The 24,519-nt window shown below is 44.3% G+C and overlaps 1 protein-coding gene across 1 annotated transcript; it reads left to right on the top strand.

Moving 5' to 3' along the window:
- The first annotated feature begins 1,561 nt into the window (after positions 1 to 1,561).
- Positions 1,562 to 23,477, top strand: PPIL1 (peptidylprolyl isomerase like 1). Its single transcript, XM_003276903.3, has 4 exons — positions 1,562 to 3,335; positions 6,457 to 6,611; positions 21,652 to 21,720; positions 22,274 to 23,477. Exons 1-4 carry the CDS (start codon positions 3,280 to 3,282, stop codon positions 22,492 to 22,494), a joined length of 501 nt encoding a protein of 166 aa, XP_003276951.2. The 5' UTR covers positions 1,562 to 3,279; the 3' UTR covers positions 22,495 to 23,477.
- Positions 23,478 to 24,519: the final 1,042 nt, after the last annotated feature.

The following is a 24,519-nucleotide window of genomic DNA, read 5'->3' as shown; positions in this document are numbered from 1 at the left end:
ATAAAAACAAAACAGAATTATAGAGCTGCGATATTGAGATGTCCAATAATGTCTGTCCAACACTGAGATGTTCTGTAGGAGACAAAATGCATATGTTGGACTACGTTAAAATTAGAAACTTTCCAGTGTTATATTCTGTCCAGGATATATAAGGAACTTTATAAATAAGAAAACATAGCCAAATAGAAAAATAGGTAGAAGATTTGAACACAAAAAGATATCACAAAGAGGATATCTAAATGGCACACATATGGAAAAAGAATTCAACTTCATTTGTCATTAGTTGCTAGTGAAATTACTACTGAGATATTGTTATAGAGGCTTCAGGATTCCTTAAAGGAAAAAGGCTGGCAATACTAAGAGTTGGCTCGGAAGCAGAGCAACAGCAATTCTCACAGGCTGCTGGTGCATACATAAATTGCTACAGCCACTGGCTGGGCATGGTGGCTCACGTCTGTAATCCCAGCAATTTGGGAGGCCGAGGCGGGCAGATCACAAGGTCAAGAGATCGAGACCATCCTGGTCAACATGGTGAAACCCTGTCTCTACTAAAAATACAAAAATTAGCTGGGTGTGATGGCGTGCGCCTGTAGTCCCAGCTACTCGGGAGACTGAGGCAGGAGAATCGCTTGAACCCGGGAGGTGGAGGTTACAGTGAGCCGAGATCGTGCCACTGCCCTCCAGCCTGGTAACAGAGTGAGACTGTTTCTCAAAAAAAAAAAAAAAATTGCTACAGGCACTTTGGTACAGTTTAGTGTTAACTACTAAATTATACATGTTACCTATGACCCAGCAATTTTGCTTCTAGGTATATACTCCCAAAAATTCATGCAAAAGTGCACCAAGATACATCCACAAATATCCACCACAGCACCATTATACATTGTGGTATGTTTCCACAACAGAATACTACACAGCAAGGAAAAATGAAAAATGGCCACTACATACAACATGAATACATCTCACAAACATATTGTTAAGGAAAGGAAGCCAGGCACAAAAAAAATACGTACTTTATAACTCCATTTATATAAAATTCAAAAACAGGGAAAACCAATCTATGATATTAGAAGGCAGAAAGTGGTTTACCCTTTGGGAGGAAGGAATGGGTAATGATTGGTAGGGGGGCTTCTGAGGAATTGGAGACATTTTATTTCTTGATTTGATTTGACCCCTCATGGCTTCTGGCTAACTCCAATTTCTTTTCTGGATCTGAACCCAGGCTATCACTCCAGGGGAAATTTTTGACTGTCCAAACCTACTCTGGAGTAATCAGAGCTCAGGGAAAACTGTGTGTTTCTTCTTTTTCTTTTCTTTTTTTTTTTTTTGAGACAGAGTTTCACTCTTGTTGTCCAGGGTGGAGTGCAATGGCAAAATCTCTGCTCACTGCAGCCTCCACCTCCCATGTTCAAGTGATTCTCCTGCCTCAGCCTCCCAAGTAGCAGGGATTACAGGCATGCACCACCATGCACAGCTTATTTTGTATTTTTAGTAGAGACAGGGTTTCACCATGTTGGTCAGGGTGGTCTTGAACTCCTGATCTCAGATGATCTGCCCGCCTCGGCCTCCCAAAGTACCGGATTACAGGTGTGAGCCACTGCACCCAACCTACTGTGTGCTTCTTATTACAGTCCTCATTCCACACTCCTACAGCTATGTATTTAGTTGCCCATCTCTCCTAGAATGTGAGTTTCTTTAGGGCAGGGCACTGTGTGTGTGTGAGACTCATCTCTGTCTCCTCAGTGCCTAGTGACTGGTAGGAGCTGCAGTAAAAGATTTAGGAAGAAAGTGATCATGATCTTGGGGGTGGCTTTTCAATATTCAGACATTGGAGCCTGGGAATGGCATATGCCTCCCAAGATATAGAGTAAGGAACTACATAAAGTCCAGAGAAAGGCAACTTAAATTAACAACAGACTAAACAGACCAAGGATTAAGACTTTTTCATCCAGCTCAAGGGCCACAAGGTGGGCATGAACTTGAGACTACAGGAGGTGTAAAAATTATACTTTAGCATTTATCAGTTTAAAATGTAGTGTTCCGTTCATTATTCATTCAACAAAAGCTGAGCACCCTGTGCTCTGTACTGTGCAAGAAGAGCACAAAGATGAAGGAGGCCCAGCTCCTCTCTCAAGGAGCTGTCTAGTTTATCTTTACAACCTTGTACATCCTTATTCCTTGTTGACAATTAGGGACACTATAGTTGAACTGTCGTTAAGAGCACAAGTGCGCCAGCTGTAGTAGTTTAAGCAAGTTATTTAATCTGTAAGGCTCAGCTTCCTCAAAGTAAAATGGGAATAGTAATATCTACCTTGTGGAGTTTTGAAGATTAAGCGTGAAAATACGCAATAAAATGCTTAGCTTGATGCCTGGCACATGGTAAACATTCAACCATCATTATTAAATGGTGTGCAAAGCATTTACAGCATAACTTTAGTTATTCTATTTCATTTTTGTTCTCTCTCCAAACATTATAGCTCCTCTAATTTGCTTCTCTTCCCCGGGCCCTGTGCAAATCCTCCTAACAACTTTCAGGTACCATCTATCCCATCCAATGTTAAGCCTTGTTCTTGCTCTGATCCCTTTGTCCTGCTTTCTCCTGTCTCTTCCTTTCTTTAGCTCCCATTTTCTTCCTGCCCCTTCCCTCTCTTTTCTCCTCAGACTCCTTGTCTTTGGATTCTGCAGGCTCAGATTTGCTTTATGACTATGGAAAAACAAGTATTTAACTGCCGAGTCTGTTTTCAGATCTGAAAAATGGTAATAATACTGTCTACTTATAGAATTGTTTTGTGGAGTAGATAAGAAAGTGCAAGCACTGTGTACATCGTACAGCGCCTTACAAAAATTCTTTACTGGCATCTCTAAACTATTCCCTTTCATCCTCTGCCTCTCCTTTCCGTCCCTGCCCAATTGTGAGACTAAGAAATTCTTCGAATTTAATGTTAGGACATAACTCCAACCAGAGCGCAGCTTTTCTGGTTGTTCCCGCCTTCCATGCCTAAACGAACCAATCAGATCACCCAGAGTGGCGCGGTATCGCTGCTTGGAGACCACCGCGAATGAAGTTTGCATTTTTCTCTGTTCTTGCGTCCAGCTTCTTCTCGTCTCCCACCCCAGCTTCCCGGCATTGGAAGAAGGGACCGTCCTCTTCCTTGTCCTGGCCACCCAAATCCTGGTATCGAACGGCGGGGACCGGAAGTGTGCAGCAGCGGCGGGTCCCCAGCTAATCGACGCCGGAAGTAGCAACTGCTAGAGCAGCATTCCGCCGCCGGCTTCGCTATGGCGGCAATTCCCCCAGATTCCTGGCAGCCACCCAACGTTTACTTGGAGACCAGGTGAGGGGGTTCGGGCCTCTGGGGCTGGCCGAGGAGACGCGGAGCTGGATTTTCACCACGGGTCTCCGTTCCTGGCGCGTTCCTCCGGGAGGCCGGCCTCCACGTGGAGGGGCGTGGAGCCGCGGCCGAGACGGCCCCCCGAGGGTTGAGAGGGGACCGCCATCGCCCGCGTCCAAGCTCCGCGGGGTCTTGTGCTGAGGTCTCAGCAACAGCTGCCTGATTGTCCTCCTTCCTCCAGTCAGCTCATTCATTCATTCATTCATTCAACAAGCGTGTAATGAGTCCGCAAGCCAGGCACATAGGATATGAATTCTGAGGATACAGAGGTAGATAAAACACAGACAGCCCTGCCTTTAGGAGCTTACGGTATAATGAAAGAGACAGACATGTAAACATTACGTGATAAGTAGTACAGTTGTAGAAACAAATTCCAGTAAAATACAGGAAGAAGCACATTTCCCCCGCTATCAAAGAGTGATGTGATAACCAACCTGCTGGCGCCATGCCCCGCTGTATGTCATCTCATTTAGTTTAATCTTAGCAACCCAAATCATGAAGGTGTTATTTAACTTTCTCCCTTTCAATATTAGCAGGAGGAAACGCCAGAATTTACAGATTAAAGCCTTGACCAAAGCCACACAGCTAGTAACTGGAAGAACCTCGTTTGGAGCCTGGTGTGCCCGTCTCACCTTGCTAGATTCTTTAGCTCTATTCCTTCTATTGCCTCTTTGGAAAAAGCTCAAAGTGATCCTTACAAAGTAGGACAAGGAAGGGATCCTGCTCAAAAACCTTTAATAACATCTTGCTGCTATAACAGTATAAAGTAAAAACTTATTAATCCTGACATTCAAGGTGATTTTTTTCATCTGTCCCTTGTCTCCCTGCCATTCTCCCCTCAACAGCCAGGGAGCAGCCAAGGTCCTCTGCCTTTCTGTTCTTGCCCATTGCTGCTTTCAGCTAAAGCAGGGTTCTGCCAGTCCTCTATTTGCTCATGCTGTTCATTTCATGCTCCCTGGCCATCTTCCCCACCTTCTTATATGGCAAAATTCTACATCTTCAGCCTCCAATCTGTAATTTCTGAATTCTCCTGTTGGTATTTTTTAAAGTTACAAAATAAATTGTTAAATCCAAGCAATGTAGACATACAGAGTAAGAAGTGAAAGCCACCTCCTTCCTGAAAACACTATCAACAGTTTGTTGGATGATTGTCCAGACCTTTTTCTATGTACATATAAACCTCTCTCTTATGTTTTTTTTTAACAAAAAAATGGGATCATATGATCATACTGTATGTATGTTTTTTCTGTAACTTGGTTTTCTTTCACTCAGTAATTCAGGTAGCTGCCCATAGTATGGATAGTTGATATTTTAGGCATTTCCTATTTCAAGGACATTTAAGTTGCTTCCTTTTTTTTTTTTGGCTATGACAAATACTGAGATGAACATCCTTGCACATATTGTATCCTTAGGCACTTTTGTATATTTTCCTAGAGGATACTTGGAAGTTGAAATTGCTGAGGTATGCACATTTCAGAATTGTATATGTACTTCCTGATTGTCTTTCCAAAAGGCTACTTTCTGAAATATTTTGAAAATATCCGGCCGGGCGCGGTGGCTCACGCTTGTAATCCCAGCATTTTGGGAGGCCGAGGCGGGTGGATCACGAGGTCAGGAGATCGAGACCACGGTGAAACCCCGTCTCTACTAAAAATACAAAAAAAATTAGCCGGGCATGGTGGCGGGCTCCTGTAGTCCCAGCTACTCGGAGAGGCTGAGGCAGGAGAATGGCGTGAACCCGGGAGGCGGAGCTTGCAGTGAGCCGAGATTGCGCCACTGCACTCCAGCCTGGGCGACAGAGCAAGACTCTGTCTCAAAAAAAAAAAAAAAAAAAGAAAATATCCACCAGAATGTAAGCTTCATGAGGGAAACGGTACCACGCACAGAGTAACTGTCAATCTGTGTTGAATGGGAGCGGTGTGAAAGATGAATTGCAGGCAGAAAGGCTGTTAGCTATTTTCTAGCACATTCCTCATATACTTATAGAGTGTTTACACTGTGCAAGGCACTGGGTATCCAGACTATACAGAGTTGACTCACTTCTCACATCTCGCCAGGTGCCATAGCTCACATCTGTAATCCAGTACTTTGGGAGGCCAAGGCAGGTAGATTGCTTGAGCCCAGGAGTTCAAGACAAGCCCGGGCAACATGGCGAAACCCCATCTCTACAAAAAAATACAAAAAATTAGCTGAGCTTGGTGATGGGTGCCTGTAGTCCCAGCTACTCAGGAGGCTGAGGTGAGACGATCACTTGAGCCTGGGAGGCGGAGGTTGCGATAAGCTGAGATTGTGCCACTGCACTGTAACCTGGGTGACAGAGGAGACCCTTTCTCAAAAAAAAAAATTGTCACATCCTTGGAGCTTAAAGTCTAGGTATGTGCTGGAGTAGAGGGGAAGGCACTCGTCCTTTCTCTTGCCTCTTCCTTATCTTTTAGTAGTACTGGGGAGGAAAAAGCACTCATCCTATTGGGTAGGTGCAAAGATTCAAAGTTACCAGGTTTTGCCTTTGTTATACTCCCTCCCAAACAAACACAAACTGTACGTTTTATTAAAAGTTTTTAAAATACAAAAGTTTTTAAAAGGTATTCATTAAACATCTTCCTATTTTCCGTCTGCCTAGTCCCTACTCCCACGCAGAAACTTCTAAATAAATATAAACTACTGATATTTTAATGTCTCTCTTTTAAAAAAATTAAAAATTAAGTGTAAGAATTTTTTTCCTAATTTAGGGGTTGGTTATATTGGTTTCAGATAATCAGATATATATATGTGTATATATATATATATACACATATATATAGTATTAGAATTTTAAGTTCTCCATGCTTGTTATATTTTGCTGAAAAGAAGTACCCAGAACACCTGCATGTTTTACTCAAAAAAGATAATCGGTGTTTATGTTACTTGTATTGTGGGGTTCTCCTTTGCTGAGCATGAAATCCAGTGGTTATCACAATTTCATGACTTACAAGCTTGAAAATCAAGAGTCCTGGAGCAGTCCCATGATACTCCTGTCTGCCCTGACCTTGTTCTTTACTGGAGCTGTTGTCCTCTCCCTCTGCAGCATGGGAATCATTGTGCTGGAGCTGTACTGGAAGCATGCTCCAAAGACCTGTAAGAACTTTGCTGAGTTGGCTCGTCGAGGTTACTACAATGGCACAAAATTCCACAGAATTATCAAAGACTTCATGATCCAAGGAGGTGACCCAACAGGGACAGGTACAGTTAAGCCAACATTAGTTTATGTTTTCTTTTTTTTTTTCCCTTTTCGTCTTTTTTTCTAAAGCCAACATTAGTTTCTGAAGTCTCTGTCATAAATAAGTGATAAGGCAGCCAGAGCTCTCTCTTTTCTACTTACTAAGGTCTGTGTTGGTTGATTCTGGTGACAACGCCTGCCTTCATCGAACACACGTGTGGAATTGACCGGAAACCAACCTTTACTCCTAGGCTTGGTAGAGTTTTTCATAACTTACATGTACTGCTCACTAAGAACAAATAATATTTGTCTGAATTATAGTGATGCAAGTAGTCTGATCAATAAGAAGGAAAGACTTTATAATATTTTCAGAATAATAAAATCCTGGGTTATTTTATCGATTCATTCATTTAACAAATATTGAGTATCTGTTTTGTGTCAGATACTTTTTTAAGCTCTAGGGAGATAACCTATAAACAAAGAGACAGAACTATTGCTCTCAATAAAGCAGAAAAAGGGTGTGGGGATGGAATTTTAGTAGAAAAGTCAGGGAACTCCTCTCTGACATTATTGGAGAAGAGATCTGAATGAAGTAAGAAAGTGAACCTTGTAACTGTGGGGAGAACATTTTGGATAGAAGGAACAGCAAACACAGAGGCCCTGAGGCAGGAACCTGTGCTGGAAATCATAAGATATGGTACCTTACAGGGCATGGTAGAGACTGGGTTTTATTCCGAGTAAGATGTGAGCCATTGGAGAGTTTTGAGCAAAGGAAAGACATGATCTGATCTATGCTTTAAAAGGATCACTCTAGGCTGGGCACGGTGGCTCCCGCCTGTAATCCCAGCACTTTGGGAGCCCAAGGCGATTGGATCATTTGAGGTCAGGAGTTCAAGACCAGCCTGACCAACATGGTGAAACGCTATGTCTACTAAAATACAAAAATTAGCCGGGCGGGGTGGTGGGCACCTGTAATCTCAGGTACTCGGGAGGCTGAGGCAGGAGAATTGCTTGAACCCGGGAGATGGAGGTTGCAGTGAGCCAAGATCGCACCACTGCAGTCCAGCCTGGGTAACAGATCGAGACTCCCTCTCAAATAAATAAATAAATAAAAGGATCACTCTAGCTGCTGTTTAGAGAATAGATGTAGGGGCAAGATGTAAACACTCTATAAATAGTTGTTGCACTGTATTGTTTGGGGCGTAATGACAAGAAAAATAGTTCTATACATGTTCAGTACAGATGCTTCCCCCCCAGATATTTTCAATCGCGGTTAGTTGAATCCATGAATGTAGAACCCACATGTAGGGAGGGCCGACTATGCTCATGAGTAAGTAGTTGGACAGGAATATGGGGTTCAGGGAAAGACCTGGTATGGAGGTATTAATTTGGGAGTTACTGGCATTTAGATGGGGTTTATTAGTGAACTGGTGGAACCCTTACTCATTTCAAGGGCCCTTGCTTCTCAGTCTGCTTTTTCTCTGCTAATTTCTGCTCATTTGCCTTTAAACAAGTTTGGTTTTCTCTGTAGCAGAGTCTTTTCTCAGTCTTGTTCTTTTTTGTCAACTGTCTCATGATTTATCATCTATGGTCAGAAGCATTCAGGTTTTTGGATTTTTTTTTTGTTCTTTTTTAATGTATATGGATGCATTTCAAAATACAGAATATATAAGAAAGCAGAGAAAAGGGGAAAAATCATTCATAAGCATAGCTCCTAAAGATTTCTAACCATCATTAACTAATCCCTAAATATCCCACCTTTCAGAAAGGAACAGTGTTAACTTCTGGTGCCCATCATGTCTGGTTTAAGGGATGACAGGATAAATGGAAATAGTTTAAAAAAAAATAGGATATATAAGCTATTGTTTTTAAAACAGAACATATGACATTTAATTTCATATATATAGAACAGAATATTTGACTTCCTACAATGAAAGATGAGGCAATTAGTACTTAAATTTCTACCCATTCTTATTTTTCCCTGACTTTAATTTTTGTTGTTAGTTTTATTATCATCTGTTCTGCACTCATCATTCCTTCAGCTACAGTGTGGGTCCTACGTTTCAGTGTGTTTAGTGTTCACAATTTGCTTCGCTTTTACCTTCGCAAGTGCTGGAGGGCAAGATTTCTTGTCTAGTGGTTTTTTGGTTTTTTATTTCAGAATGCTCAAGGATCACAATTGTCCAGTGGTTTTTTGTTACAAGAGCTGGAATGTGCTGTATTTTTAAGCTCGTTCATGTTTGAGAATTTCTGCCTGTTACTTTTATACTTTAAAAGAGATAGCACATTGGCACGTTCAGCCCCGCCACTTTGGGACTTCAGAGTCCCCACCAGCAAGAAGGCTCTCACCAAATGTGGCCACTTGACCTTGGACTTCTCAGCCTCCACAACTGTAAGAGATAAATTCCTTTTTTAAAATAAATTTTTTAGGCCAGGCATGGTGGCTCACACCTGTAATCCTAGCACTTTGGAGGATGAGGCAGGAGGGTCACTTGAGTTCAGGAGTTCAAGACCAGCCTGGGCAACATAGTGAGACCCCATCTCTACAAAAAATAAAAAATCAGCTGGGCATGGTAGCATATGCCTGTAATCCCAGCTACTGGGAGGCTGAGGTAGGAGGATCACTTGAACCTGGGAGGTTGAGACTGCAGTGAGCCATGATTGTGCCCACTGCACTCCAGCCTGAATGACAAAGTGAGACCCTATCTCTAAATAAATAAATTAAAATAAAAATGTTTAAAAGGAAGAAAAAAAGACCATAACTGGGTATAGTATTCTGAGATCTTTTTAGACATTTCTGATCAATTGCCTTCTGGTTTGGTTTTTTGTTGTTGTTTGTTGGAGACAGGATCTTGCTCTGTCACCTAGGCCCAGGCTCGAGTACAGTGGTACAATCATGGCTCACTGCAATCTCCATCCCCTGGGCTCAAGCATTTCTCCCACCTCAGCCTCCCGAGTAGCTAGGACTACAGGCATTCACCAGCATGCCTCGCTAATTTTTAAATTTTTTATAGAGTTGAGGTCTCACTATGTTGCTGAGGCCGGTCTCAAACTCCTGGGCCTAAGTGATCCTCCCGCCTCAGCCTCCCAAAATGTTGGGATTACAGGCATGAGCCATCATGCCTGGCTGCCTTCTGGTTTTTGAATATGGTTTTGGAGAATACTGAGGCCAGATTTACTCCTTCCTTCACATCAGGGATAATTTTTTGATTTCTATTTCTGAATATTTTCTCTGTTATACTTACTGGATTTTCTATTTCAGGAAATATTGTTATTTGTTTCGTCACCTTTGCCTTCCGTATCTATCATATTTCTTTTGATTGTGTGATATGATTTTTTTTCTTTTTTACCTGCATTCACTAAAATAATCTCAGACCTTTACTCTATGCCTTACTCAATTTTCAGTCATTTCTATTCTGTTCTTTACTGCTCTAATTTATCTACTAGCTCATTACTGATGCTATTTGAATCTAAATTTGTTTCCTTCGCTCTGCAGTCTTTTCATCTTATTCTGTGGTGTATTATCTTGTCTTTGAGCTTTTGTTATATTAGATTTTTACTTCTCTTGAATCATCCACAGCTTGAGATAGCCATGGAGAAGCCACTTTCTCCCAGGCTGAGTACCTGGGTTTTCTTTTCCTTTCTCTCCTCCTCCTTTCTGTCCTTCTGTTGGTTGTGGTATGTTTGCCTAGTTTCCATGCCATTTGTTTTCATCTTATCCATGCTTGATGTCAGCACCCACATTATCCCCACCTTTTACTTGCTCAGATACAGTGTAAGTGGAGTCTCCTTGTCATTCTCCCCACTTATGTGGAACTGGTTGTCTTCCCCACCTCCAATGTTAGTTTGCTTTCTCTCACTTCTATTCTAGCCTGAAGAGGTGTGGGAGAGAACTGGAGCTCACCTCATGCAGAGGGAGCCCCTTGTGGGAGGGCTAGACTCTGTTCTGTCTTCCCAGACTCCCTCAAAGTCTTGTCCCAGAGCCCCCTCCACCAGCCAGTGGTGTCCCTCTGTCACCACTCCAGGCTCTGGGTAGTCCCCAAGTATGGCCCAGCACCCTGGAAGCTGGCCAGCCCTGTGTGCCTGCCCTGCCACTCCCGAGCCCCTGTGATATGTGTGGGCTTCTGCCCTCAAGGGCTTTCCTTTCAGAGCTGCTCACGCACTCCCCTGTTGGCTTCTCAGAATTGGAGGGTATTTGTGAGAATCTCAGCATGACATTTCTTTCCTGGTTACTAGTTTCAGGGAATACAGATGGAAGAATTTTCTATTTTTTCCTCTTGGCTGACTCTTTTTACAATTTTAGCATGTTTGTTTCCCTTTTCTTATTTGGTTCATGCTGGTGAACTTTTGACTTTTTAATTTTTAATTTTTGTGTGTTCACTTTATTGGGTGTTGGGAGCATATGGTAAACGTGCCTGAGAGCAATAACTGAAGCATACCCTTAGAATGACCCTGTATGGCAGACCCATCTGAATGTGTGTTCTGAGCTAGGGAATCCAGGAGTAGCCAACCTGGAGGTTCCTTCCTTGTCTATAAAGGGACATCTGAGCCCCTGGCTCGTCCTGTGAAACATGGGCCGCACACGGGTTGAGGCCCCGAGTTTTGAGTTGAATGAAGATTGCCAGGTGGAGATTGTTAGGGAGAAGGTGCTAAGTGGAAATGCTATATAAACCGCATGCTTTTTGCAAGCCATTGTGGTTCTCCACCACCACTGGACTCTCTCCCCTATATGTAAGTCCCCAATAAAACCCCATGTCTCATTTGCTGGCATTAGGTCTCTTCGGCCTATTGAACCTGATGCCATCCCCATTGGAGTCAATAGGGGTTCGGCACAACAGGGAGGCCAAGTCTAGTCCTGTTTCATTCTACTTTCTTTGTCTGAAAGGGTTCCGTCAGTACTTTGATGTACTTCTTTACTGCCTTCTTCCTCTCTCCCCCCTCATGTTGTTATGAAATAAATTTTAATTCTTAATACCAGTGAACTGAGAGTCCATGATTAGGGTACAAGTATTGGAAGTGACTCAGGTGTGAGTTGCTCATGCCAGAGCTTTTCTATATTTCTGTAGTTGGTTCATGATCCTTCATAATGTCACATTTCCATGGTGTAATTTTAATGAAATTGAATCACTCAAAAGATCTTCAAATAACTGCACCCAGCCTCAAGTATAATGAATGATTGAGCAGCCTGCTGGCAGGTCTGTGGTGGAAGGCAAGCAGGAGTTAGGCTCTCTTGGGTCGCTAGTTCATATTTTCTAGCTGATTAGGTGACATGTTTTTTGCTAAACATCTCAGATGGGCAGCAATTGACATCCTGGGCTCTTCAGCAAGTTGATGTACCGCTTCCATTCCCAGCTGTCCCTCAGTCTGACTACTGTGGAACCATTCTTTCCACATGCTTTCTTGTAATACATCTTTTTCAGATGCCTTGTCAATTCAAATACCCTTTGACTTCCTGCTTCATTTCATTTTAAACCATTTTTCTACCTTCGACTTTCCCATATTATAATAACTATAGAGGCTCTTTCCTTAGCCCTGTGAGTGTCTTTTATCTGTTTCTACTAACCTTTCTCTCCTCTCTGTAAGACATAACATCCTGTCAAGTTCTTCCTTTAGCTCTTCCTGCTCTGCACTTGGCCTCACAGTGCTCACCAGCTGCTGTGATTGCTGTGATTAATTATACGCTGATTATCCTGTGCGTCACTCTCACTTTGATTTCATCTCTCCTCTTGGTAGCCCCAGGAACACCTGAAATTTAACGTGTTGAACAGCAAGCTTTGTTAATTTTATTCATTTGATGAGTATTTGCCAAGAGTCTGCTGGGTATCCTGTGCTATTCTAAGGCCTGTGAGAAGCACTTAAGCATTAAAAGCCAAGGCATTTTCTTTTTCCTTGCAGTTCCCTGCCCTGCTAGGAAACAAACTATTCATTATAAGAAACATCTAGAAAGGGATAATATAAATATGCAAATGTATGATAGTATGGTGTGGATTATGTATATAATATAGGTTGGAGTAATTCATAATAAGGGAAAAAGTACAATGGAATGAGATTAGGATGGGAAGGAGGCGTATGGGAGATGGGTCTTGGGAAGTAGAGGGAAGGGCATTTTGGATTTAGGAAGAAGAGTAGGTACGGGGCAGGAGTGACAGAGGCATGCAGGGGCAGGCAGGGAGCCCACCACCCCAGGTGTCACATCTTGCACTCCAGACTGGCTCTTGTGACATCACCCAGCCACCTCTCCATGCCCAGGACAAGTGCATCAAATGTGATTCTAAGGCCCCTATAAAATTTACGGATCTCCGAACTGCCTGTTTAGGGGACAGTAAGGAGCAGTTTGGGGCCAGTTAATGGAGACTCCTGGACAGAGGAGTTCAGATTTGATTAAGCATGACTCAGGGACCATTTGGGACTCTTGAGTCTGGGATAAGACAAATCTGAGGAAATTTCGTCCAGCTGTGGAGTATGGCAAGACAGTTTGGTGCAGGGTGGAGAGCAGGACTGTGGAGCTTGGGCTTGCCTTGTGCTTCACATGAACACTTACTAAATGTAGAGGAGTTGCGTTACCTGGCTGAGCCAGCTCCCCTGTCGGGAGTGCGGTTACGTGCACCTCCTAGGCTGGTTGTGAGTAGTAAATGAGCCGATGTTGGTATGGTGGTTAGCATGGGCTTGACACAAAGTGGGAGCTCAAACGAATGTGACTGTTATTTATTTTGATTGTTAATTCATTTAATAGATACCTATTAGACTCCTGTAGGCCAGGCACTCTTCTAAAAGCTGGGGATACAACAGTGAATAAGAAAGCCCTCGCGGAGCTCTCGTTCTGGTGAGAGACGGAGAATGAAAAAGTACATAATATACTCTCAGGGATGGCAGATGATATGGAAAAAAGAATGTACTGCCGGGATGGAACAGGATTTCTCAACCTAGGCACTATTGACATTTAGAGCTGGATGATTCTTTGTTGGTGGGGGTGCTGTCCTGTGCATTGAAGGATGGTTAGCTTCATGCCGGCTTCTACCTACTTGATACTGATAGAACCACTCAGTGTGACAACCCAAATTGTCTCCAAACATTGCCCACTGTCGCCAGGGGTCAAAATCACCCCCTGTTGAGAACCACTAGGCTAGAGGGTGAGGAAGTGCTGGTTTGGAGAGTGTGATTAGGGAAACCTCTCGGACAAATTCGGAGCATTTGAACATAGCTCTGAATTAAATGAAGTGGTGGTCCATGAGACCGTCCAGGCCAGGGCACTCCAAAGAGAACAGCAGCCAGAGGCCTTAGACCAGAGCGTGCCTGGCAAGAAACGGCACAGGGGCAGCGTAGCTGGAACACCTGAGAGAGTGGCAGGAGATAGCTCAGAGAGTAGCAGAGGGGGGTCTTGTAAGCTGTGGTGAGGATTGTGGATTTTGTTCTCAGAGTGATGCAGTGTTGATGGAGGGTTTCAAGCAGGGGAGTGCTGTGATTAGGCTTGTTTGAAAAGGATCCCTCTGGCTACCATGTGAAGAATAGAGGGTGGGGAAAGAGGGAGGCGAGGCTGGAAGCAAGGAGACCAGTGGGAAAGTTTTATTCCTATTCAAGCTGGAGATGGTTGTCGTTTGAACTAGAGTGATAGCAGCTGTGTTAGTTCTGGTCCTCTGGGAAGCAAACACCAAGATAGAGGTTTATTGGGCTAACACCTGTGAAAGATAAAGGGGCAGGGAGCCGGGTTTGGAAGGGAAGGTCTTCACCCAGTAGCGCAGGCCTGAGTAACACCTGTGAAAGCGGAGGGGCGGAGAAGGAGCAGCTGCTAGTGAGCAGTGAGGAACACCAGGAGAATGTGGAGTTGTGGAAGCCAGAGGAAGACAGCAGCTCAAGCCGAAGGGTGACATCGAGTGTGGATCTAGTAAAGTGAGCGCTGAGGATTGACCACTGGGTGTAGCCACGTGGAGGTCACTGGCGACCTTGACAAGAGCAGTGTCAGCGGAGCGCTGAGGGGCAGAAGTCTGAATGGAACATGTTCAAGCGAGAATGGGGAGAAGTGGAGACACTGGGTGCTGACAGCTTTTTCAAGGAGTTTTTCTGTGAGGGGATGTAGATATACAGGAGGATAGTTGGAAATAGAGTTTTGTTTTTTAAAATAGGAAATATCAATAACATGTTTAAATGCTGACAGGAATGATCCATTAGAAAGAGAAAAATTGGTCTACTAGAGGGGGAGGTTGTAGTTGCTGAGTTCTTTAAAGGTGAGTGGGATTGGGTACGTGGTGGTGGGATAATCATGGACAGCTTATTCACGCAGTGTCTTAGGGAAGGGAGGTGGGTAGAGGTGTAGGAAGGGAAGGGGCTTTGGTGGTGAGAGCATGTGAAAGTTCTCTTCTGATAATTCCTTCTTCTCAGTGAAATAAGAAGCAAGGTTCTCCTCAAAGAGTGAGCAGCAGCGAGGGAGTGGTGGAAATTCGAGGACAGAGGAACTGAGTAAACCCAGGCAGGCTGCCTCCCGAGGTGGCACTTTGAATCATGACCAGCAGCTTCTCAGAGAAAATGCTCGGGTTACCTCAGTTAAAGGGGCTCTTCATCACTGACGCTACATGTTTTACACTAGATGGCTTCCATATGCTGTCTCATTTAATTCTCATAACAAGCCTGTGAGACATAGGTGTTACTGCTACTCCCATTTTGCAGACAGGGGAACGGAGGCTTGGAGAGAAAGTGTCTTGATTAAGGTTAAACAGTAATTGGTGGGGTCAGAACTGGAATCCAGATGTCTCTGACCCCAAAGGCAAGTGAGAAAGAGAAGACAGCATCTTCCAGCATCTTCAGAACCACAAAGCCCCTTGGAGGACGCATTGTTCCCGTCTGGTATTTTAACACAGCGCTTGTGTCAGGTAGTAGTGCTTTTGGCTACAAGTAACAGAAACCGTAATCCCATGGGCTGTTTTTTTCTTACACAACAGAACATCTGGAAGTGAGCGGCTATTGTCATCTCTTCACCGGCCCAGAAGAGTTGTCAGGGATCTATCTAGGCTTGCCATATCTTTCCACTTCATTTGTAATGTGTTGGCCTTTGGTCTTGAACTTGTTAGTCTTATGATTGCAAGATGGCTGCTGCTGTTCTGGCATCACCCTACTTTCAAAGAAGGAAGATGGGAAAGAGCTGTAGATGAAGGACAAAAGAGTGTGTTTGTCCCTTTTTATCAGGAAAGCTGTAGCTTTCTCAGAAGCTTGACTCAGCACTTCTGTTTGTATCAGTAAGTCACAACTGGCTCATCTGGCCACGCCTGTCTGCAAAATGGACTTGTCAGCACCTGCCTTTTTTGTCTCTGAGGTTGAGGCAGGCTGTGGAGGAGGAGGCTGGGGATGCTCAGGAAACTACTGATGGACAGTGTCTGTTAGAGGCGCTTTTGCCAGAAGAGAGGCTTTGATTGGTCAGTTGCCCTCTGGTGTCAAGTGCCCCACTGGATCTCCTTATAGGCCACTGCCCATCTGTGGGGCTGGATATTAATCTATTGTCCCATCAACTGTGGGGTGGGAGGGGCGGGGACAAGTAGCACCAAGTATGGTCATCTTGGTGTAAGACAGTGCACGCTCCATGCCTTAGACATCATTTTGACAGGTTTCCACAGTGACTAAGAGGAGGAAGAAGGGACATCACAGGAGTCACAGGGATGAGAAAAGGGTTTTTTGTGTCTTGTTTTTAAGAAACAACACAGGCCAGTCGCAGTGGCTCACACCTATAATCCCAGCACTTTGGGAGGCCGAGGCAGGCGGATCACCTGAGGTCAGGAGTTTGAGGCCAGCCCGACCAACATGGAGAAACCCCATCTCTACTAAAAATACAAAATTAGCCAGGCATGATGGCGCATGCCTGTAATCCCAGCTACTCGGGAGGCTGAGGCATGAGAATTGCTTAAACCTGGGAGGCGGAGGGTGCAGTGAGCCAAGATGGTGCCATTGCACTCCAGCCTGGGTCACAAGAGCGAAACTCTGTCTCAGGAACAAAAAAAAAAAGGAATAATAATAATAAAAAAGAACACAGATCATAAGAAGGTTAAGGAATTTTAACTGCAAAGGTTCTGTTCATTGGAAGATCCCATTAAAAGAGTGAAAAAAGCTAACTGGGAGAAGGTATTTGCAAAACATTCACTGACAGAGGATTAGTATCCATAGTATACAGTTGAGCCTTGACCAACATGGGTTTGAACCATGGAGGTCCATACAGTTTTCTCAGGGCCCACAGTGGGACTTGAGCATGCAGGGATTTTGGTGTCACAGGGATCCTGGAACCAATCCGCTGAGTATACCAAGGGATGACTGTATGTATCAATTCCAAAATGTCATACCACTGAGTGGCCGTTCACAGAGGGGACAAGCTAAATAAGCCAGTAAACATGAAATCATGCCAAACTTCAGAGAAATGCAGTTTAAAACACCACAAGAGGTCTCACACTTCTCAGACTGACAGAAGGACCTAGAGCAGTAAGAGTGAGAGTGCTGCAGGGAGGGGTGCATGTTGGTTCATCCTTTTCAATAAGGCATTTAGAAAAATCTAGCAATGATGAAATACTCAAACTATGACCCTATGTATCCCCTGTGAGGTATTGGCCCCCGAGAGCTCTTGCACTTGAGTTTCGGAGACAGTATAAGAATAGTTTTTATAGCATGGTCGATAATAGCCAAAACATTGGAAAGATCCTGAATATCAACACCAGAAAAGATAAGACAGAGCATTATGGTCATACAGTGAGGTGGACACTACAGAGACCTGCCTGGAACAAAGTGGATGAGTCTCTCCAACAGTGTTGAGAATATATAAAGTGTAATACCACTTATGTAAGCTTAAAAACATGCAAAACAGCAATACTTTTTTTTTTTTTAGGGATACATATATGTGTAGTAAAAAAGCTTAAAAACATGCAAAACAGCATTACTTTTTTTTTTTTTTTTAGGGATACATATATGTGTAGTAAAAAAGAAAATGCATGGAAATGCCAAATTCTTGTCAGAATAGTGGTTACCTGAGAGGAAAATGTGATTCTTTGAATCAGCTGTTAGCTCTTAGGAGAATGAGTGGTGGGGAGAGATGCAGTGGGGTGTGTGCATGGGGTCTTAGCTGGATTTGCAATAGTTTATTTCTTGGGGGTGGAGGTGGTCATAGATGTTGGTCATATTATTCTTTGTATGTTTGCGTGTCTGAAATAAATACATTGGATAAATGATCCCAAGAGAGGACAGAGGACAGAAGAGGAAAAGAATCTCTTTTTTTTGGAGACAGACAGGAGTGCAATGGCGCAATCACAGCTCACTGTAGCCTTGACCTCCTGGGCTTGAGTGATCCTCCCGCCTCAGCCACCTGAGTAGCTGTAGCTGGGACTACAGGCATGCACCACCACGCCTGGCTAATTTTTGTAGAGACGGGTTTCACCGTGTTGCTTAGGCTGGTCTCAACTCCTGGGCTTAAGAGATCCGCCCCCTTCAGCCTCCTAAAGTGTTGGGATTATAGGTGTGAGCCACTTGCACCTGGCCAGTAAAGAATCTTGAAGGTTCTTTTCTAACCTGTAATCAAAGGTTAGAAAACAGGTCTTGGCCGGGCGCAGTGGCTCACGCCTGTAATCCCAGCACTTTGGGAGGCCGAGGTGGGCGGATCACAAGGTCAAGATCGAGACCATCCTGGCTAACACGGTGAAACCCCGTCTCTACTAAAGATACAAAAAATTAGCCGGGCGCGGTGGCGGGCGCCTGTAGTCCCAGCTACGCGGGAGGCTGAGGCAGGAGAATGGCGTGAACCCCGGGGGGCGGAGCCTGCAGTGAGCCGAGATTGCGCCACTGCACTCCAGCCTGGGTGAAAGAGCGAGACTTCGTCTCAAAAAAAAAAAAAAAAAAAAAAAAAAAAGAAAACATATTATGAGTAAGATATTATGAAAACTCTGCATATTGAGTAAAGGTGATCTCCATGCTCTTTCCTCCTGTATCCTCTGAGGCCCACTTCATCTGTGACTCTTTTTTTTTTTTTTTTTTTTTTTTTTTTGAGACAGAGTCTCACTCTGTCACCTAGGCTGGAGTGCAGTGGCACGATCTCAGCTCACTGCAACCTCTGCCTCCCCGGTTCAAGCGCTTCTCCTGCCTCAGCCTCCCAAGTAGCTGGGATTACAGGCACGTGCCACCACGCCTGGCTAATTTTTGTATTTTTATTAGTGATGGGGTTTCACCATGTTGGTCAGGCTGGTCTCAAACTGCTGACCTCATGATCTGCCTGCCTCGGCCTCCCAAAGTGCTGAAATTACAGGTGTGAGCCATCCCGCCCAGCCCATCTGTGACTCTTGACTGACCTATTCCTTAACGCACTTCTTGTTTGTGGTGAGGTTTCCATTCCTAGAGGGGCAGAGTCCTGGGGGTTTTGTTCTGGCAGCCCTCAGGTTGCAGGATCACACTTTGAAGGCTCAGGCCACAGATTGACAGCGTACAACTGAACTGAATCCTTAGCTTGCTCACTCAAGTCCTGCACGCAGAGCCTGGCCTCTGTGGCGTCTGGCCCCACAGCCCTCTCCCTCTCTCTAGTCTCTGGTAACCCCAGCCAGGAACCTTGACTCTAGTGGTTGCCAAAGGACCAAGCAAAGGGGAGGATCAAGTCAGAGGGAACGTATCGGTTATATAATTGCTGTTTGGAAGTATACTGACAGGTTGGAATTTTTGGAATGAGTTTTACACAGTTTAGTATGGTTCAGTATTTTTCCAGAAGCATGGTAGCCTGGGCCAAGTGGGAGATTTCCCCTAGTCTGTTAGGATTCACCCCCATTCCTCTTTGCATGAGAACAGTGTTTTCTTCCGGAAAGGAAACGGGGGCTGTGACAGGCTCCCTGTGGTGAAGCTGACTAAAAGGTAAAGCAAAGGATTTTTACCATGGAAACACCTTAGCCATGCCCAGGGGCCTTGGGGGTGGACTTGGTGCTACTTTTATAGCAGGCAGTAGAGGAAGTGAGCTGCCAGCACTGGGCTGCGGGGCAAGCAGAGTACCAATCCAGTGTTTACCTTGTTCTAGGCTGTTTTGTCGTGACTGTTCAACTGGGAGAAACCAATGTAGTTCAATAAGGCATGTGATTGACTACATAATTGATTAGTATTGGTTAGGAAAGTTGCCTCCTGTTTTGACATGTTTTCCTGTGAGAAAACCATGTTTAACTTACAACCTTTTTTTTTTTTTTTGGAGACAGTCTCACTCTGTCACCCAGGCTGGCGTGCAATGGCATGATCTCGGCTCACTGCAACCTCCACCTACCGGGTTCAAGCAATTCTCCTGCCTCAGCCTCCCAAGTAGCTGGGACTACAGGTGTGTGCCACCATGCCTGGCTAATTTTTTTTTTGTATTTTTAGTAGAGATGGGGATTTCACTATGTTGGCCAGGCTGGTCTCGAACTCCTGACCTCGTGATCTGCCTGCCTTGGCCTCCCGATGTGCTAGGATTACAGGCATGAGCCACCGTGCCTGGCCTAACTTACATCCTTTTGCTCTTAGAACAAAACCTGCCTGAGCTTAGGGTATCCAGCCCAGTACCCTGCTCTTGTGGGCATAATATAAATAACATTTGGTGGTGATGCTGCTAGCAAATAATTCCCAATCCCATGTTTCTTCATTTTCTCTGTATTCATTTATTTAGAGTCAAAGTTTTGCCTCTTGCCTAGACTGGAGTACAGTGACGTGATCATAGCTGACCGTAACCTCAAACTCCTGGGCTCAAAGCAGTCCTCCTGCCTCAGCCTCCCAAGGAGCTGGGACTACAGGCACGTGCTACCATGTCTGGCTGAATTTTAAAAAATTTTTTTTGAGCCAGGTGCAGTGGTTCACGCCTATAATCCCAGCACCTGGGAAACCAAGGCGGGAGTATTGCTTGACGCCAGGAGTTTGAGACCAGCCTGGGCAACATAGCGAGACCCCATCTCTAAAAAAAAAAAAAATTTGTGGAGTCAGGGTCTCGCTCTGTTGCCCGCTCAAACTCCTGGCCTCAAGCAGTCCTCCCACCTCAGCTTCCCAAAGTGCTGAGATTCTAGATGCGAGCCACCACACCTGGCCCTGTTTTCTCTTTATGATGTACTGCCTCACCTCTCAGTGGACTCTGCCTACTGTAATGTCGCTTTCTGCCACATTGCCACTTAAACCAGCTATTTCTCCTTCAGCTGGATAGCTTTAACTTAAATGAATTTTATTTTCCATCACCTAGGTTAACGGTGGCAAATAGGTTTCAACTCTTGGGCTATTACTGATTAATTAATAATGGATTCCTGAGTTGTGGGTTGATAACATTCAGAGGCAAATCTAGCTCAGCAGAGAAGAATACTGATTGATTAGCAATGTCTGTGATGGGCGCGGGCTTAGGACTTGGGGCACTCATGTCTAAAATACTCATAAAAATGTTAAAAATCATGAAACCTCTTTTTTTTTTTTTTTTTTTTTTTTTTTGAGACGGAGTCTCGCTCTATCACCCAGGCTGGAGTGCAGTGGCGCGATCTCGGCTCACTGCAAGCCCCGCCTCCTGGGTTCACGCCATTCTCCTGCCTCAGCCTCCGAGTAGCTGGGACTGCAGGCGCCCACCACCACGCCCGGCTAATTTTTTGTATTTTTAGTAGAGACGGGGTTTCACTGTGGTCTCGATCTCCTGACCTCGTGATCCTCCCGCCTCGGCCTCCCAAAGTGCTGGGATTACAAGTGTGAGCCACCGCGCCCGGCAAAACCTCTTAACACATCAGATTATGAATGGTGGTTATCTCTAGATGGTTAGGTTACAGGGGATTTTAATGTTCTTTTGATAATGTTCTATGTTTTCTACCTTTTTGATAGTGAACATGTATTATTTTAATGTGCAGAAAAAAATAGCATTATTTTGAAAAGGAAAGTCTTATCAGAATGAAACCAATGCTTTGAATGTGCTATTAGTGCTAGATTCTGTAGTTGCAATATACCTAACAGTGGGGTGGGTGTCACTGCCTTTTCCTTTCCTCTACTCTGAGAAATCCTTTGACCCTGGGCCATCATTCTTGCTGTGAGATAGAATGTGTGACTGGCTGATTCATGTATCATCTTCTAATCGGGCAGGTCGAGGTGGTGTGTCTATCTATGGCAAACAGTTTGAAGATGAACTTCATCCAGACTTGAAATTCACGGGTAAGTGTATAATTTAGCTGGACTGGGTAGGAACGGGGATTTTAAAAGCTCACTCTTTTGGCCATGATTCAAGGTGAATGCCTGACACCGTGGCATGGTGCCAGTTAGCTGCCCAGCCATGGCGCCACGAAGTGCCTTGGTGGATTAGGGAAAGTGGTGCCTCTCACAAAGTTCTGAGCAATTCTGAGCGCTGGTTGGTGTGTTCTAGACTCTAACTACTTGTTAAAGGTCACAGGATATCAAAAGTGTCCTCAAAGAAACAGGAAACCTTGCTGGGTTTTTGAGGGCAGTCAGGAACATGGTCCACAGTTAGTGAGGAGCATCAGGGGTCAAGGCTGGGGAATAGGTGAGGACGAGGAAGATGAAGTCGTCAGAGTAGTGTAGTGATGGCCTTTGTACAGGGCAGAGAGCCTGCCCTGAGGGGTTGTCTGGGTCTGGACAGAGGCCAGAACAAAGTCCTGGGGTGCTTTTTCATCCCTAGGATGGGGCAGCAGCTCTACACTGGACCTGTGGGGTTATTTATACTCTTTCCTTTCTTCCTTTTTCCCACTAGGGGCTGGAATTCTCGCAATGGCCAATGCGGGGCCAGACACCAATGGCAGCCAGTTCTTTGTGACCCTCGCCCCCACCCAGTGGCTCGACGGCAAACACACCATTTTTGGCCGAGTGTGCCAGGGCATAGGAATGGTGAATCGTGTGGGAATGGTAGAAACAAACTCCCAGGACCGCCCTGTGGACGATGTGAAGATCATTAAGGCATACCCTTCTGGGTAGACTTGCTACACTCTTGAGCAGCTCTTCTGAGATGGCCCCAGTGAACCAGCTTCTAGATGACATAGAATGACATGTAATGCTAAATTTCATTTTGGCTTTGCAAATCATGAAGCTTAGGCCTGGCGTCTTGGGTGAGTTAGAGATGGAAGTACATTTTAATAGGATGCTTCTTTTCTCTTCCTCCAGTGCCTAGGTTGCCAGAGCATTTGCACAAATGCCCTTTTTATCGATAGGTGACTACTTACTACACATGAACCATAATGCTGCCTGTTGTGCGTGTCTGTTCTGATATACTTCGAACAATGTAGCAGACACTGTCATTTCTCAGTGGTTTTGCCTAACCAAACTTCTTCCTAAGGAGATTTATATTCTGGCCTACACTGCAGTCCTCGATGGCTGACAGCCACAGAATTCCAAACCAAGTAGTGTCTATCAGCCCTCTTAACTCTGTGCACACCCTATTTCAGTCTTTTACATTTGTTCTTCTAAGGAATGTATGCATCTCTATATATATTTTCCCTCTCAAAACGAGAACATCAACAGTGCTGTTTCTGACACTTCAGACATCCCACGCAAAGCCACATTGAATTTTTGCCAAATGAAAAACGCATCCAACAATCAAATTTCTAAGAAGGTGTCAAGTGGGGAATAATAATAATGTATAATAATCAAGAAATTAATTTATTAAAAGGAAGCAGAAGCATTGACCATTTTTTCCCAGAGAAGAGGAGAAATCTGTAGTGAGCAGAGGACAGACCATGAATTCTCCTTAAGAAGTAGTCCTCTCAGAAAGGAGAAGCTGCCACTCAAGTTCTTTTAACCCAAGACTTTAGAGAAATTAGGTCCAAGATTTTTATATGTTCAGTTGTTTATGTATAAAAATAACTTTCTGGATTTTGGGGAGAGGAGTAGGAGAGGAAGGAAGTTAATACCTATGTAATGCGTAGAAACTTCCAAAATAAAATGCCATTGATGGTTGAAATAGCTGCTGTGGTCTGATTCTAAATATTGTATGAGGTTCCAATGGTCATTTTAATCCCAGTCATTTTAAGTAGTAATACAGAGATTGAATGTTCAAGATTTCACATCATTTTAGGCTTGTGGATCTCCAGTAGACTTCCCCCTATTTAAGAGCAATACTAACTTAAAAAGGGCAGAACCAGAGAAAGAATTAAGTGACAGAAATTGACATTTCTGAATAAGGGGTGTATTCATCTGTTTTCACATTGCTATAAAGACACTACCTGAGACTGGGTAATTTATAAACAAGAGAGGTTTAATTGACTCACAGTTCCACATGGCTAGGGAGACCTCAGGAAACTTACAATAATGGTGGAAGGCAAAGGAGAAGCAAGCACCTTCTTTACAAGGTGGCAGGAGAGAGAGCGAGCATGGGGGAAACCACCAAATTTAAATCATCAGATCTCATGAGATCTCCCTCACTATCATGAGAACAGCATGCAGGGGGAAAGTGCCCCATGATCCAGTCACCTCCCACCAGATCCCTCCCTCGACACAGAGGATTACAATTCGAGATGAGATTTCGGTGGGGACACAGGGCCAAACCATGTCAGGGGGGATGACCTGTAAGTGAACCAGGTGGATGTACTAAGAGACCTGCACCATCCCTGGAATTTGCAGAGGGCCCACCTGTACATTATTATGGGACCAGAGGCAGTATGTGTTGTGTTTGCTTCCTTAAGCTGCTAGCTCCTTGAAGAGGGGATTATAACTTTAATGTTTCTTACTACTCTATCAATTTTGGAAATGGTGATTTACTTTATGGAATGGCCAAACAAGGTTCTGTTCCCCAAGCCTTCCCTACCTTCAACCTCTTTCTCTACCTTTCTCTTTTCTCTCAATAGCAAAAAAACAAAACCCAACAACAAACTATATAAATGACTTTGTAACTTCCCAGAGATGGTTTTTGTATGCAAAGTAGTGTTCTACACTCTGGAAAAAATAGAAATATATTTCCTTCAGCCTGAACTGGGTGGACATAATTGGATCTGCCTCTGAGAGCAA

Source organism: Nomascus leucogenys, chromosome 17 (genome assembly GCF_006542625.1).
Source record: "Nomascus leucogenys isolate Asia chromosome 17, Asia_NLE_v1, whole genome shotgun sequence".
In the NCBI taxonomy this organism is placed as follows: domain Eukaryota; kingdom Metazoa; phylum Chordata; class Mammalia; order Primates; family Hylobatidae; genus Nomascus; species Nomascus leucogenys.
The sequence above is the reverse complement of the archived record's forward strand: the minus strand, read 5'-3'. Positions and strand labels throughout refer to the sequence as shown.